General features: G+C 36.2%; 1 protein-coding gene across 1 annotated transcript in view; it reads left to right on the forward strand.

The window, feature by feature from the left end:
- ALDH1A1 (aldehyde dehydrogenase 1 family member A1) overlaps nucleotides 1-13,362 on the forward strand; it is a 29,240-nt gene that overhangs the window by 12,202 nt on the left and 3,676 nt on the right. The window contains exons 4-11 of the mRNA XM_005423420.2: nucleotides 719-848; nucleotides 1,916-1,977; nucleotides 4,015-4,143; nucleotides 6,588-6,701; nucleotides 8,293-8,395; nucleotides 8,938-9,122; nucleotides 10,607-10,771; nucleotides 12,582-12,739. Of these exons, the coding sequence (XP_005423477.1) occupies nucleotides 719-848; nucleotides 1,916-1,977; nucleotides 4,015-4,143; nucleotides 6,588-6,701; nucleotides 8,293-8,395; nucleotides 8,938-9,122; nucleotides 10,607-10,771; nucleotides 12,582-12,739 (1,046 nt within the window). The remainder of the gene's footprint in view (nucleotides 1-718; nucleotides 849-1,915; nucleotides 1,978-4,014; nucleotides 4,144-6,587; nucleotides 6,702-8,292; nucleotides 8,396-8,937; nucleotides 9,123-10,606; nucleotides 10,772-12,581; nucleotides 12,740-13,362) is intronic.

Below are 13,362 nucleotides of genomic sequence, written 5' to 3' on the forward strand. Positions count from 1 at the left end.
CTGCTGAAGAGATTTGTTCATAGAGTTGAAGGTCTTCAATCTCTCTGTTTTGAAAAGCTTGAGAAAAATATTCTTGAAGTGTCAAAAATATGTTGACACTATTTAAGAACCTTTCATGATCTTTATGTCCCAATAGTAAGGGGCATGGAAATTAATCCAAACCACATTCCTTAGATTTGGCTGGAAAGCAGCCCTATTTAGAGACTCTCTTCTATATAAGTATTTATTTTTCATAAGGAATTTTTCTCACTTAAGAATTCTAGATGGCTCAAATCTTTCCTTTGCACACCAAACACTCAAGGTGTATTTAGGGTATTTTTTACAAGACTTGAACTTGCTGATATTTTATTTGCATCAGTTATTTGTACTGTCTCCTTCCTAATCTCTTGATCTGTGCTTGCAAAACATTTAACATAAAGTAGAACTGTGTAACTGATTCATATGGGTGAGAAGTTTTTTGAGTAAACCTTACCACTACAAATGCATTGTGATCATACTATCTGCGTAGCTCAATACAAATAAACCATCATGAAAATTTCTCACTTTGAAATTGCTACATTCAATTTTTCAAAATATGTTCTTCAGAGGGGAGTAATCTGAATGTTTGTTCTAAAGCTGAAATCCTCAAAGTGAACTTCCAAAAGCTAAATTACAAAACACAAGCAAAAGAACCACTATCAGTATTTGATATTAACTGTTTAATTGTTGTTGTCTGCAGACAATGGAAACCATTGATGGTGGGAAGCTCTTTTCCACGGCCTATCTAATGGATTTGGGTGCCTGTATCAAAACTTTACGCTACTGTGCAGGCTGGGCTGATAAAATCCATGGGCGTACTGTTCCAATGGGTGAGTAGTTCCGAGATAACAAAGCTACAGAACTGAGGCCAACAAAAGCTGTAAATAACTTTTATTTAAAAGTTGTGCAACACAGAAAATATTTTTGAAAGTTTTTAAGATAGGTTATTAAAGAGTTGTCATAGTTCTCAGTTTAAACATTTGGTGTAGGTCTTCACCTTTACTTCTTGTTCTATCCACTACTAACAAGTATTGTTTATGAACCAAAAAAATTTAACCTGTGCATACATCTAAGAAATGTGGTAGGCTACTTTTGCATAGCAATGTATAGTTTATACAAGGCTACAGTAGTGAGGCCTGGGTGTCTACATATTTAAGCAAAGATTAGCGCAAAGCAGTAATATTTATTTTAGTGATTGGATAATGTGCTAGGAAAAGTACTATGAGATAGGAATGAGGAAACAGCACTTGCTAAAATTTCATTCCATTCCCTTTCCCATTAAGCAGCTCTATGAAAACATTGTCTCTCTAGCTACCTCTCTCAGCAAGGCAAAGAAAAGAATGGTAATAAAGAAGGAATTAAGGAAAAGGTAATAAAGAAGGAATTAAGGAAAACTAGAGTGATAAATACTTCCAACTTCTTTGCCTCCTGTAGACCTTTATACTAGGTTTAATAGAACACATATTTATGTGAATCAAAGAGAATTTTATATTTAATGGATTTGATTTAAGCTAAGATCTAATATTAAAAAATGTCTGAAATGTACCTAGGATTTAAAAGAGAAGTTTTTGAAAGAAAAAAAAAAGGTGATAAAAGAAAAAAGAATGCTTATTGGTGTGCTGTGCATACCATATTGAGAAGCAGGATTGTCACTGCAAAAAGACAGTCAGACTGGAAAAATCAAACCTTGGAGCTATGAAGCAAGTAGACATTGAATCCAGATGTACTTTATGGCTTTTTGCATAGTTAAGATTTTGAAAATATCATTTACAAATAAAATTGTATCCAGCTAAGTTTGGTACCCTGCTTTATCATCCTGGTGATTTAACTGTTTCTGATTTAACTGTTTCTCACAAATGCTTTCTCTGAATGACTAATTTATTTCTCTTTCCCATAGATGGAAACTTTTTCACATTTACTAGACATGAGCCTATTGGGGTGTGTGGCCAAATTATTCCTGTAAGTTGGAACCATTTATGTAAATACAAATGTTCCTTGCTACAAATGGAAATGCATTTGAAATTTTGCCTATGCTAGTGCATTTGTGAAACATTACTAACCAAAAATTTTCAGGTTCTGAAAGATAGAGACTATCCTGAGTTCTGCAATTCTGATTCATCAGTGTGTGGTGAGTCACCTTGGTCCAACCTTGTCCCTCTCCTCCCCATACATGGAGAGAAAATAAATCTCAAATAGAAGTTTGACTTACGAAATAATTTGAAAGATGAAATTGTGTTCTGTTGAAAGAATTAGAAACAAATATGTAGGAGAGTGTAATATTTACAGTCTGTTATGTTTAAGCCTATAAGCCTATAAACAATAAGCTCTTTAAGACCTAGAATATCTGTTATGCTCTGTACAGCATTCAGACAGCTGAATCTTTGTTTATGGCTAAGACTCAATCACCATGATGGTGGTACAAGTTACAGCACAAAGAATGTGTCAGACAAAGCCCCTGTTTGGCACATCTGAACTCCTGGTTTTGAACTTGCTCTTTTCATCTGAAGTTTCAAAAGGCCTACCTCAGTCTGATCATTCAAAACACTTGAGGAGCTCAAGTTCTAAATTTATTTGTGAAGTCTATGTAGTTTTGGTGGGTGTCTGTGAAAATAATTATATGCACTAGGCTCTCCTAACTCACCCACCACCTTGCACACACTAGTTATGAGCAGCCTCACCTGACATGCTTGACAACACAACAGATTCTGAAAAAATCATCTTGTCTACAAGATCTGCTCAGACGTGTGGGTCCTGCTCATGTTCTGACATCTTTAAGTTGATCTTGAAAACTTGCTGTATCTTTAGACCACCACATTGGTTTGGAGAACATTGCTTGAATATGTTTGTATCCAATCCCTAGGAGAGCTTAGGATACTGCTGGTTTGGATCCTCTTGTAGGTCAGACACAAGGCATTTCAAGTGAAACGCTCAGTCAAGCTATGATAAAGTGTTAGAAACACTAGATGTGGCCATTTAAAATATAATTATCTCCTGGAAGTACAAGCAGCACATAGTACAAACACTGACTTCCCTCATAACATGTTAAGTATTTCTTAGTCTATCTTCATTTTCCCCCCATCAAAATATAAACCAACAAACTGCAGTTTTCTATATAAACCAAAACTGTGAGGACTATGTGTATGTTGCAAACTACTTTTGATAGCTCACCATTTCCACTCCCTTTCACTTATGCAGTTATATGTACAACTGCATAAGTTGTATGTACAACTTCAACAATGAATATGCAGAAAACCTTGGAATCCCTCACTTTATATTATTTATGCTCCCATTACTTTTGGGGCTGGGGTGAGTCTGAAAGGAGACAAGGAGAGAAAAAAAAGAAGTGTTGCATGTATATTCCTCCTAGCTATTCTAACATAATAGGTAACTCTTAACTGCCTTTTTCCCCATTTCAAAAAGGTATCTGTTGAGCTGAGGTTCATGGCCTCAATGCCACCCAAACGATAGTAAGTATTCTCAATGGGACAAAGCTGTTTTCCCCTGGTCATGTTGTCCCTCACACTGAAGAACATGGGATCCAAAGCATTCAGCTGCTATTCAGTCTGCCTGAACTGCTCACAACAGACAGCAGACAGCGAAACCTCCATGGGAGAGGGCAGGGGCAGCATTATGTGTTATTACCTTCTTTCCCTTAGAAAGTTGAATTGGTGATGGATGTGACCATTCAAGATAGCAAAACTCCCAATTGCACTACTAATCCAACAACTGCCTGCAATACTTTGTTAAAGGAGTACACTCATTGTCTCTTGAGCTTGTAACTAATACCTTGGATCCCCTGGACTTACACATACACAAAAATCCCCAGTTTGTACTACATGGTTTGCCAATTGTTTTTTTCAAAACATCTTCTTTCTGAAAGGATTTCAACAAAAAGCTCATCCACCCAGCTGAAAATTTGCACTATTATAATAGAAAAAGCTGAGGTATTTTGGTGATGTATTAGAAATAGGATACACATTCTCATCTGTCTTTCAGTGGAACTTCCCATTGGTTATGTTTATCTGGAAGATTGCCCCTGCCCTTTGTTGTGGAAACACAGTGGTTGTCAAACCAGCAGAACAAACTCCACTCAGTGCCCTTTACATGGGATCCTTAATTAAAGAGGTAAGTCACCAACAACAGGGTTATTTGCCCCTCTCAGAAGTGTAAGAGAACACTGCAGCTGAAATGCCACAAAGGTAATATAAGACAGGCTCATTGCATGCCTAGTCTTGCACTGAGGAACTTACCCTGCTGTAAACCAGTGAAGCCAAACCAGGGCAAAAGCATTCATATCTTTCAGCCGAGTACACACACAAAAAATCCCACAACATCAGTTTAGTAAACTCCATTCTTTAGCAAATATTTTTGTATTACAAAAGCACAGTACCTTTCAGAGCCAAAGGCAAACAAGGAGTCAAGTGCAGAGTATTTGGAGGTGGGTGGCAATGACTTTATTAGTACAGTTGTCACAGAAAAGAACCTGTTTGTACAGCTTTTTTTTTTAACTGAACAAAGTTTTCATCCACCTAAGTTTATTATTAACAGGGAGCTGTAAAATCAAGCTAGTGACTGCTGCCATACCTGTGAATTTTCCTCACACAGAAACTGTTAGAAGACACTCTGTGCTCCTAAATAAGGGGTGTGCCAGTTTCTTCAGAAAGCCAGTGTCTCCAAAGCTAACTATTATGCTCAGTCCAGCAACCACCCAAAGAGAACAGTTAAACAGTTTAGCTTTCTTCCCAATAAAATCAACAAATACAATCTAAGATGTTCAAAGGTTGACACAGATGTCAATAATCACCAGTGCAGTAACCTTGCAGAGTTTTAATGGAAGTGACTTGGCACATTTTATAATTCTGCTTTAAAACAGTGATTCAGGACAGCCCACTGATTGGTTGTGTGTTAATATTACACCGAAACAAAATTAATATCAGATTGGAGCCATGTCCTGCTCTTATTGCATCACGTAGTAAATGCTATTAGATAATACTGGGGAGGAGGAATAGCTTTTAAAAATATGAGAGAAACCTCTATCAATTTTTAACAATAAGTATCCAAAAGTGTGTTTCTCTGAAAAAAGTAACTTTACAGGAAAAGTAACTCAATTCTGTTCTGACCTAATGAAATACCTATTGTGATATTCTGATTTCTTGAAAGTCAAGCTCAGAAGTGGGAATGTGGCAAATATCCAGAATATAAAAAGTATGGAGACTAAATCCCTGCCAGTGGTCACTTCAATAGCTGCTTTGGACTTGTGAAAATATCTGAAGGTCTAATTTAACTTTCTAGTTCCCAAATGCCTACTCAAAAAAAAAAAAAAATATATATAGTCGCTTCTGGTAACCTTTACTATCTTGCTTAATGACACTCACAAGTCTCCCTTACTAATATATAAAGAACTCCTAAAACAAACATGAAAATTAAATGCTCAACGGGAGATTTCTCTACACAACTTAAGTAAGAAAGACAATGCTAAGCAAATGGAAAGAACCTCATTGTCTCATCAATTTCAGGATAAATGTTTATCTGGAAAATTAAATTAACATAACAAGAATTGACAGACTGTATCTGAGCATGAAACTGTAAGGAATAAAAGTTGCTTGAACAAAAGTAACAACCTGGTATCCAAAATGCAGGACATGAGTTTTAGGAGCTCCAACTCGCCGCCTGAAATTCACCATTTCCCAAAAAAAAATACGGAGTTTTAGCGTGTAATTCCAAAATCCTGTTTAGTGCTATAAAGAGACTTATTGAAGTGATAATGCAGGATATTAATCTATTTGATATTTTAATTCTGTGTTCCTCAAGTGTCATTGAGATTGTGCAGCTGTTTCATAAATCAACAAAATTCCATCTACTCTTCTCACATCCTTGGAGTTTGCCAGACAAGCTGCTGGAAGAAAATATCTTATTTTGCTGTGAATGGAACATATCTAATACAGGGTTTATGGGAAACAATGTGTTTGTTTTGAACCATAGGAAAAGCTTATTTGCATAAAAAATGTGCAAGATATTGAAATATGCCTATCTCAGCCTGTTTATTCATGCTTGGTAGCTAATCTGCCTCTTTTTTGCTGTAAATTCTCATGTTACCCTCTATACTTTCAACCTTCATCCAGAGTTCCATCATTTTTCTTAACTTCAGTAGCAGATCATTAATTAAATTCCATCTAGCATGGATATAAATGTGCAGAAGTCAGCAGGCACATCTGTTGATCCAAACAGTTTTAATGGAGCAGACATGAAAATATGCAATATTACTTTATACATCTGAGTGAGAAAATTTTAAAAAATATTTCTTAAAAAATGGCACTGACAAAGAATTAAAGTAACGTATTCTTTGGGGGAAAAAAAAAAGAAAAAAAAAGACTTCAGTAACCTAAAAGACAGGCGAAAGAAAGAGGGTGTAAATCATGTGAGAATGAAACCTTGTGGGGCTCTAAGGCTGAGAATAAATATATGGCTAAGAAAAGGTGGCTGGAGAGCTGAAAAGGGAATACCATGCAACACATGTTCTTATAGTTATAATCCTTCCCCAAAGTTACAGGATTTTCTTTCCAATTCAGGCAGGATTTCCACCTGGAGTAGTGAATATTGTGCCAGGCTTTGGACCCACCGCTGGAGCAGCAATTTCTCACCACATGGATATAGATAAAGTAGCTTTCACAGGCTCCACAGAGGTACTGTAATCAATGCAAGAAAATATAAGCAGGAAATGTGCCCCTCTGATTCCCAGCAATGATTTAATGTCTAACTTATTCTGTGTAATTATTTTAACTGTCTTCTTTCTTAAGGCTGCTGGTTTGTTAAACAAAGTCTGTTTAATGATTTGTTGGTTATTATTAACTTTAAACATATTTAAACAATGTTTGTATTGCTGGAAAGCCCTTTAAACAAAGGCAGTCCATGAGATACAGTAGATTCTAGTATACCAAGGGTATTTTAAGTCTTTACTCCTTCAAACCAAAACTTTTTCATAACATTCTTTTTTTAAGATATTCTGTTATCTTTGAGTTTAATAACAGCAGGATGACAGGGAGGTACCTAGGAAGTCTCATTCTTCAGTCTGCACACATTTAGGTGAGGTGACAGATTTCTGGTATTTCATTGATACTTAGTACCATCTGGGTGGTCTGGGTGTTTGAATATGTATCTGTTTAAAAGGAAGGTCACTGTTAATTTTCCCTAACCTTCACCCGGTGAAGTGCTATAATTGAATATTTCTCATTGCAGGCTATATATAGGATTAAGGTTTAGCTATTTCTTTGATAGAGTTCATTATGTTGTCTGTCTAAATGCATGCTAAGGAAAGGAAAAGCTGCCATCTGGCCTCTTAACTTCTTGGATATAGACTCCAAAGATAAATATCATTGCTTCATGTCAGGGATGAATACACGCTGAGTGCAAGAGCTATGTTTACTCTCAGAAACCTTCAGCTCTACAGTAATGGGAAGTGAAAACAATCCAAAACCCTGACATCTGAGAAATATCCCACATATGTTACCAATAGACAGTGACAACTACAATTCCCAGTACCCAGTGATCCTCCAAAGGTAGATGGACCCGTGTATGCTAGAGTTTGGTGACTGTTGTCTTCTAGCAGTGCAATTTAGCAATGAGAAATGATGGCAGGAAGGCTGACAGAGGGAGAAAGTTTGTCTGATGGTTGCTACACAGAGGCAAAGAGTTCAAAGCCTCAAGAGCTACAAGCAGATTTTTCCTTCACAGCTTTTCCAAGGCAATTCATATAGTAAGCAGTTCCTTCAGTTATGCTATCAGTAGAAAAAGGCAGGGTAAGGGTCCTAGCTTGCAGTGTTCATTTCCTGCTCTTCATTCATCCAAGAGAGAAATTGAAACAAGGAAGAGTGTCCATGCAGCCAGTGTAGATTGTCTCATAAACTTTGTGCATTAAAGAGCCTTCTCATGCATAAAACAAAGGAATTTTAACTTAATGGGAATAACAGGTGCAGCAGCAACCTGTGCCTGCTTTAGACTAGAGATACGTGCAAGTAGAGCCGTAGTAACCAAAAAAGCACCACGTATCTTTGGCAGTTAACATTACAGGGACAAATTCTTCTAGGAAACATTTCCAGTTCATAGGGCGCCCTGTACCCTGACTCTTTTCAGTTGTTTTATTTTAACTGATTTTTCATTTTGTTACTGGGATAGTAGAAATCTCTTAACTGATTTTCACTTTTGAGGAAATCAAAAAAGTATTTAGAGGCCATTACGAACTTTTTGACATGAAGCTATCCTCTTCCTACCTTTTAGGTTGGCAAACTGATTAAAGAAGCAGCAGGGAAGAGCAATCTGAAGAGAGTTACCTTGGAACTTGGAGGAAAAAGTCCTAACATTATATTTGCAGATGCAGATTGTTAGTAGCAATTTTATTATACTACTACTATTGCAAATCCAATGTGCTTTTTCCTTTCTTTGTCAGTAAATTATTTTAATTTTGTCAAAAAAGAAGTAATTTTTAATGTTTCCTGGTCATGCCATAATTTTAAGTTAGATTGCCCCCAAAATCAATTGCTCCTGAATAGATGTGGAGCTCTGAAAGCCTGTTCACCTTTAATGTAATTAATGATCATCTTAATGAAACACAAATGAAAAGAAGATAGAAGGATCTTAAATAGGTTTACTATCTTTCTGTCTGAATACTTTTGTTGATACTCCTGATAGGGCAAATAATGTTAAATCTACAGGATTTCTGAATGTGTGTTCAGCTAGATGTACCATGATGCTTTTGAGAAGGGTAGTTTGGACATAAGTAAATGGTTCTATATCTGTGTTTTAGAGGGCCATAAAAATAAAAAGTGGTAGAAAGGGAAATTAGATGGGTGACAAAGGTTAGTAAAGAATTTATTATGTGATGATTAAGGTTTATGATCTGATGAACTCTGCATTTCTTTGCAGTGGATGCTGCTGTGGAATTTGCCCATATTGGTCTGTTCTATCACCAGGGACAGTGTTGTATAGCAGGATCTAGGATTTTTGTGGAAGAGCCTATTTATGATGAGTTTGTTCGCCGGAGCATTGAAAGAGCAAAGAAGTATACTCTTGGGGATCCTTTGAAGCCGGGTGTGCAGCAAGGCCCTCAAGTGAGTGATATTACATGTTTTCAGCCTAATTCTGTCATGACACCACAATTTGACATCTTACCAAACCTACCGTTGCAGGAGTTTCAAGGCTAAGTACAGTTTTGTAGAGGTTAGTCTGGAGTACAAAGAGGAAGAAATCAGAGTGATTGTAGTTTGTGCCAATATCATAGGCCTAAGGTCTCTTTCTCTTTTTATTATTGAAGGGGAGCAATTATAAAAAAATTGAAATGCTTTGAGAAAGCTTTAATGCAAGATCTGTAAAAGTGCAAGTACAATCACCTATGTCATGTTAGAACTTGCTAACTTCTCATTCAGATAGTGCCACTATAAGTGACTAACTTGAAGAAATACGAGAATATCTTTTCACCTTTTTCAAGGCACTAGACTTTTATTATGCTGCTTTCGGTTTTAGAATATTACACAATTAAAATGCAAGAGGTTTTTTTTTCCTCCTTTTGTTAAAAGATCATACCAACAGCTTTCCCATCAAATGAGTGTTAAAATGCAGTATTAAAAAGTATTGCTATCACAATGCTGTGAACTCAACACTGTTACAATAGTTCTCATCTAGTCTTATTCCCACATCAGCTTATACTGCAGGACATGGAATAAAAGCATGGAAAAAAATGCTGTAGTAGAGAAAAAGTAGGAGACAAAACCACTCCCATGCATTTGATAGAATAACATATTCTTTATTGGTTATCACAGTCATTTTGAGTAATAAAAGACATCCAGTAAAATGGCAAAAATACACTCCAAGCCACAAAATATTTGGCAATTTTAAAAATATTATTTTGATACCCTGGAATATGTTTTGATACAAGAAAATTAATTCAGCAGAATAAATTTAAAAGTCAAAGGACAGGAAAATTCAAAAAAGTAAACTCCAATTGTGTCTGGTGTACAGCTAATATAAAATTAACAGAAATGTTCTCTCATATTATTGTGGCTTTATTGAGTTTGAATTTCGTGCTAACAATTTAAATGAGAGATGTAAATACACTCTTACTAAAAAAATTAAGGAAGTTAAACATGCAAAAAAAGCAATAATGAAAATATTTGAATGAGCATAAAAATTCTTGTCTCCTCCAGTCTCATAATTTACCTTTTTGGACCTATTTTTATCCTTTGCAACCTTTAGTTGAAGCTTAATTATTTTACAGATTAGAAAATTTACTCCTTTTTGAACTGGTATGGTCGCATTTAATGTGAAATTGTAATTATGGGTGCAGCTGCATTTCTTTTATGGTAGTTATGTTAAATATCTCTCTTTGTCATTAGATTCCTTGTTATGCTTTCCAGAGTAATGCTTTCTAGAAACAAAAAATAATAGCCTCTATCAGGTCTATTCACTGTGGTGTATTGCCACAGAGAAAAAACATATTTTCTCCAGCTCACAGGGACACAGGTTTAGGTTAATAAGCTAGAAGACCAACTGTTATCAGTGTGTGTTGTTTTCATTCCTGAAATATCTTTTCATTTAGATTGATAAGGAGCAATATAAAAAAATCCTGGAGCTAATTGAGAGTGGGAAAAAAGAAGGAGCCAAACTGGAATGTGGAGGAGGTCCATGGGGAGACAAGGGTTACTTCATCCAGCCCACAGTTTTTTCTAATGTTACGGATGATATGCGCATCGCCAAAGAGGAGGTAAATAAATATTCAGCAGTCTCTTCTCTCACTGGAAGTTATCTGTTTAAATATCTGCACAAAATATTCATTTAGAAGGTCAAGTGACTACATGAAAATCCTCTCATTAAACCGGTTGATCCATCCTGGTGGTGTTTAAAGTGCTTTTGTTGTTTTCTGCTGCCCATGTCACCAGATTGCTCAAGGAGAGAGAGTATAAGGCTGCCGTGCTAGCAAAGGCTCCTGCACAGATAAATGCTGAGGTTTGGGTGTTTGCATTGCTCCATAATGTCCATGTCTCTCATATTAAAGTCACACTGACCTGTAAGCCTTGGAGGCACAACTTGTGAATGTTTTACACTGCCTAAGGAGACACTTAACGTGGTGCTTGTGTGTGCCAGGCAGCTACTTTGCAATGTGAGAAACTAGGTGGATTGTGCTTCCAGAGGCATTTTGTTTGTGGCATTTCATTTTGCCCCTGTGGGATTACTTAATTTAGATCAGTTTGCAGATGTGTCTACACTTCATTGAAGAATCTGCTGCTGTCCCAGCTAAGATGACAATGCTAGGGCACCAGCGACTGTCTGGAACAAGAGACATTTGAGTGCTGAGCTGTCATCTGAGCTAGTTCTCTACATAAAGACTCAAAGTCAAGTCATTACTTCTTCACTGTGGTTTTTTTTACATTTATCTTAATTAATAACTGCTGCAATTGGGCTGCAATTGGTGTCCATTATACTACTTCATATTAGAAAGCTGATGCAGCCTCCTAAGCATATTTACCCTATCCAGCAAGAGCCAACAGCCTGAGTTGAAATGAACACCACAGCATCTAGAATTAATTGTGACAGGAAGAGGGATGTAAAACATGATAGACCTGTATGAGACAGAATTTTGATTGTTTCCACCATACTATAAGTCAAGTAGGAAACAGCACAGTTACAATTTTTTTGCAGTTCTCTTAGTTACCCTTTGGTCAGCAGTACAAGAACTGGTCCTTACATTATTTTAAGTGTAATGAACAAAGAAGCTGTGAGTAGCCAAGACAGTTTAAATAATATTAATGTTTAAAGAATGAGTTTTGAAGCTCACCACTTGAGCACTGGAGGAATGTTCAGTGGTTTTCTGATCTGTAGTAATCAATCCTTAGAACTCTAGCTAGAAACCAGCACTAACTAAAAACTCAGTAAAGTAGAAAACTCACAGTCTATGGAAATAGAATTTGTTGGATGTTGTAATGCCTCCCTCAGACCACATAGTCTTGGTGTCCTGTGATAGGCATGGGCACCTCTGGCTGAGAACTCTGAACAATGGTAGCAGGAGAGCTGAACCTGAAGGATTATTTTCTTACTTGACACCCACATGGAAAGCAGAATTAGTTGTTTCCTTTGGAGTTTATTCTCGGTTGTACAGCTACCTGCAGGGATAAAACTCTAATAATAAATTTAGGTGAATGAAATTTGAATGTCTTTCTTGACTTTAAAAATAGAGCTTGTCCATAAAACACAAGTTTGTTGGTAACCAGTATAGATACGTAGCACACTGTGACACCATGTTAACTACCTTTGTAATGGATGCTTTTTGATCACTATTTATTTGTTTTCATTGTTCATTTATGGTTTTATGATTATTTACAATAGGTAATCTTGAGTTCCTTCATATTGCAAAAATCTTTATGCGAACTTATAGTATTTTTTAGAACTTCATTCACTCTTGACTGAATTAATTCAGGAATAAGGGCATCTGACAGAAGTAAACTTAAAATACATTAATTACTTCAAATAGTAAGTTATTCTAGTTCACTTCATATGTTTACATGTGTTTGATACAGATATTTGGACCTGTTCAACAAATCATGAAGTTTAAAACCATAGATGAAGTTATCAAGAGGGCAAATAATACCACCTATGGCTTAGCAGCAGCAGTTTTTACCAAAGACATTGACAAAGCATTGACATTTGCAGCTGCCCTTCAGGCTGGAACAGTATGGTAAATAAAGGTTTTTTTAATTCTTACTTTAGAACTGCAGGTGTCAATACCACTGGTTTTGAGACATATTCACAGTATTTTGAGTGAGTTTTTTTAATATTTATTCTTTGTCATCTTATAGAGGTAAATCATTGTCTCTTCTGTTTATCTTTCCCATGTTTCCCTATTTTATGTGTTACTAAATAACTACTTCTTGTTAGTCATCATACCATTTTCTGATAAACCTAGTCCAAAAAGAGGAAATTTACTTGCTAAAAAGAAAAAGAAACAAAAGAAAATTCTGTGAGAGTGCCCTTTACTTCAGGATCTAGGGATAGCCCAATGGATAATTAATGAGATCAGTTTTGATATTGTGTAAAGTTAATTATGTGAAGTTCTGTGGCCATTAGCCTGAGCAAAGCCTTTTTCATTTCTGTAATGGGAAAGGTTGATAAAATGTGATTGAACAAAGAAAGGATATACAAGCTGAGAGGACTACTACAAGGCCAACTGTTTCTAGCAATAGAAAAGAAGCGGCGACCTATATGGACCTGGAAAAGAAAAAGCTAAGAAATGAAAGAGTGAAAGCCTGGAGGCATAGCAGGGTCTAATGACAATCGCTGACAAAGACCTGCATTTCCCTA

The sequence above is a fragment of the Geospiza fortis genome, unplaced genomic scaffold (assembly GCF_000277835.1).
Source record: "Geospiza fortis unplaced genomic scaffold, GeoFor_1.0 scaffold279, whole genome shotgun sequence".
Taxonomy (NCBI): Eukaryota; Metazoa; Chordata; class Aves; order Passeriformes; family Thraupidae; genus Geospiza; species Geospiza fortis.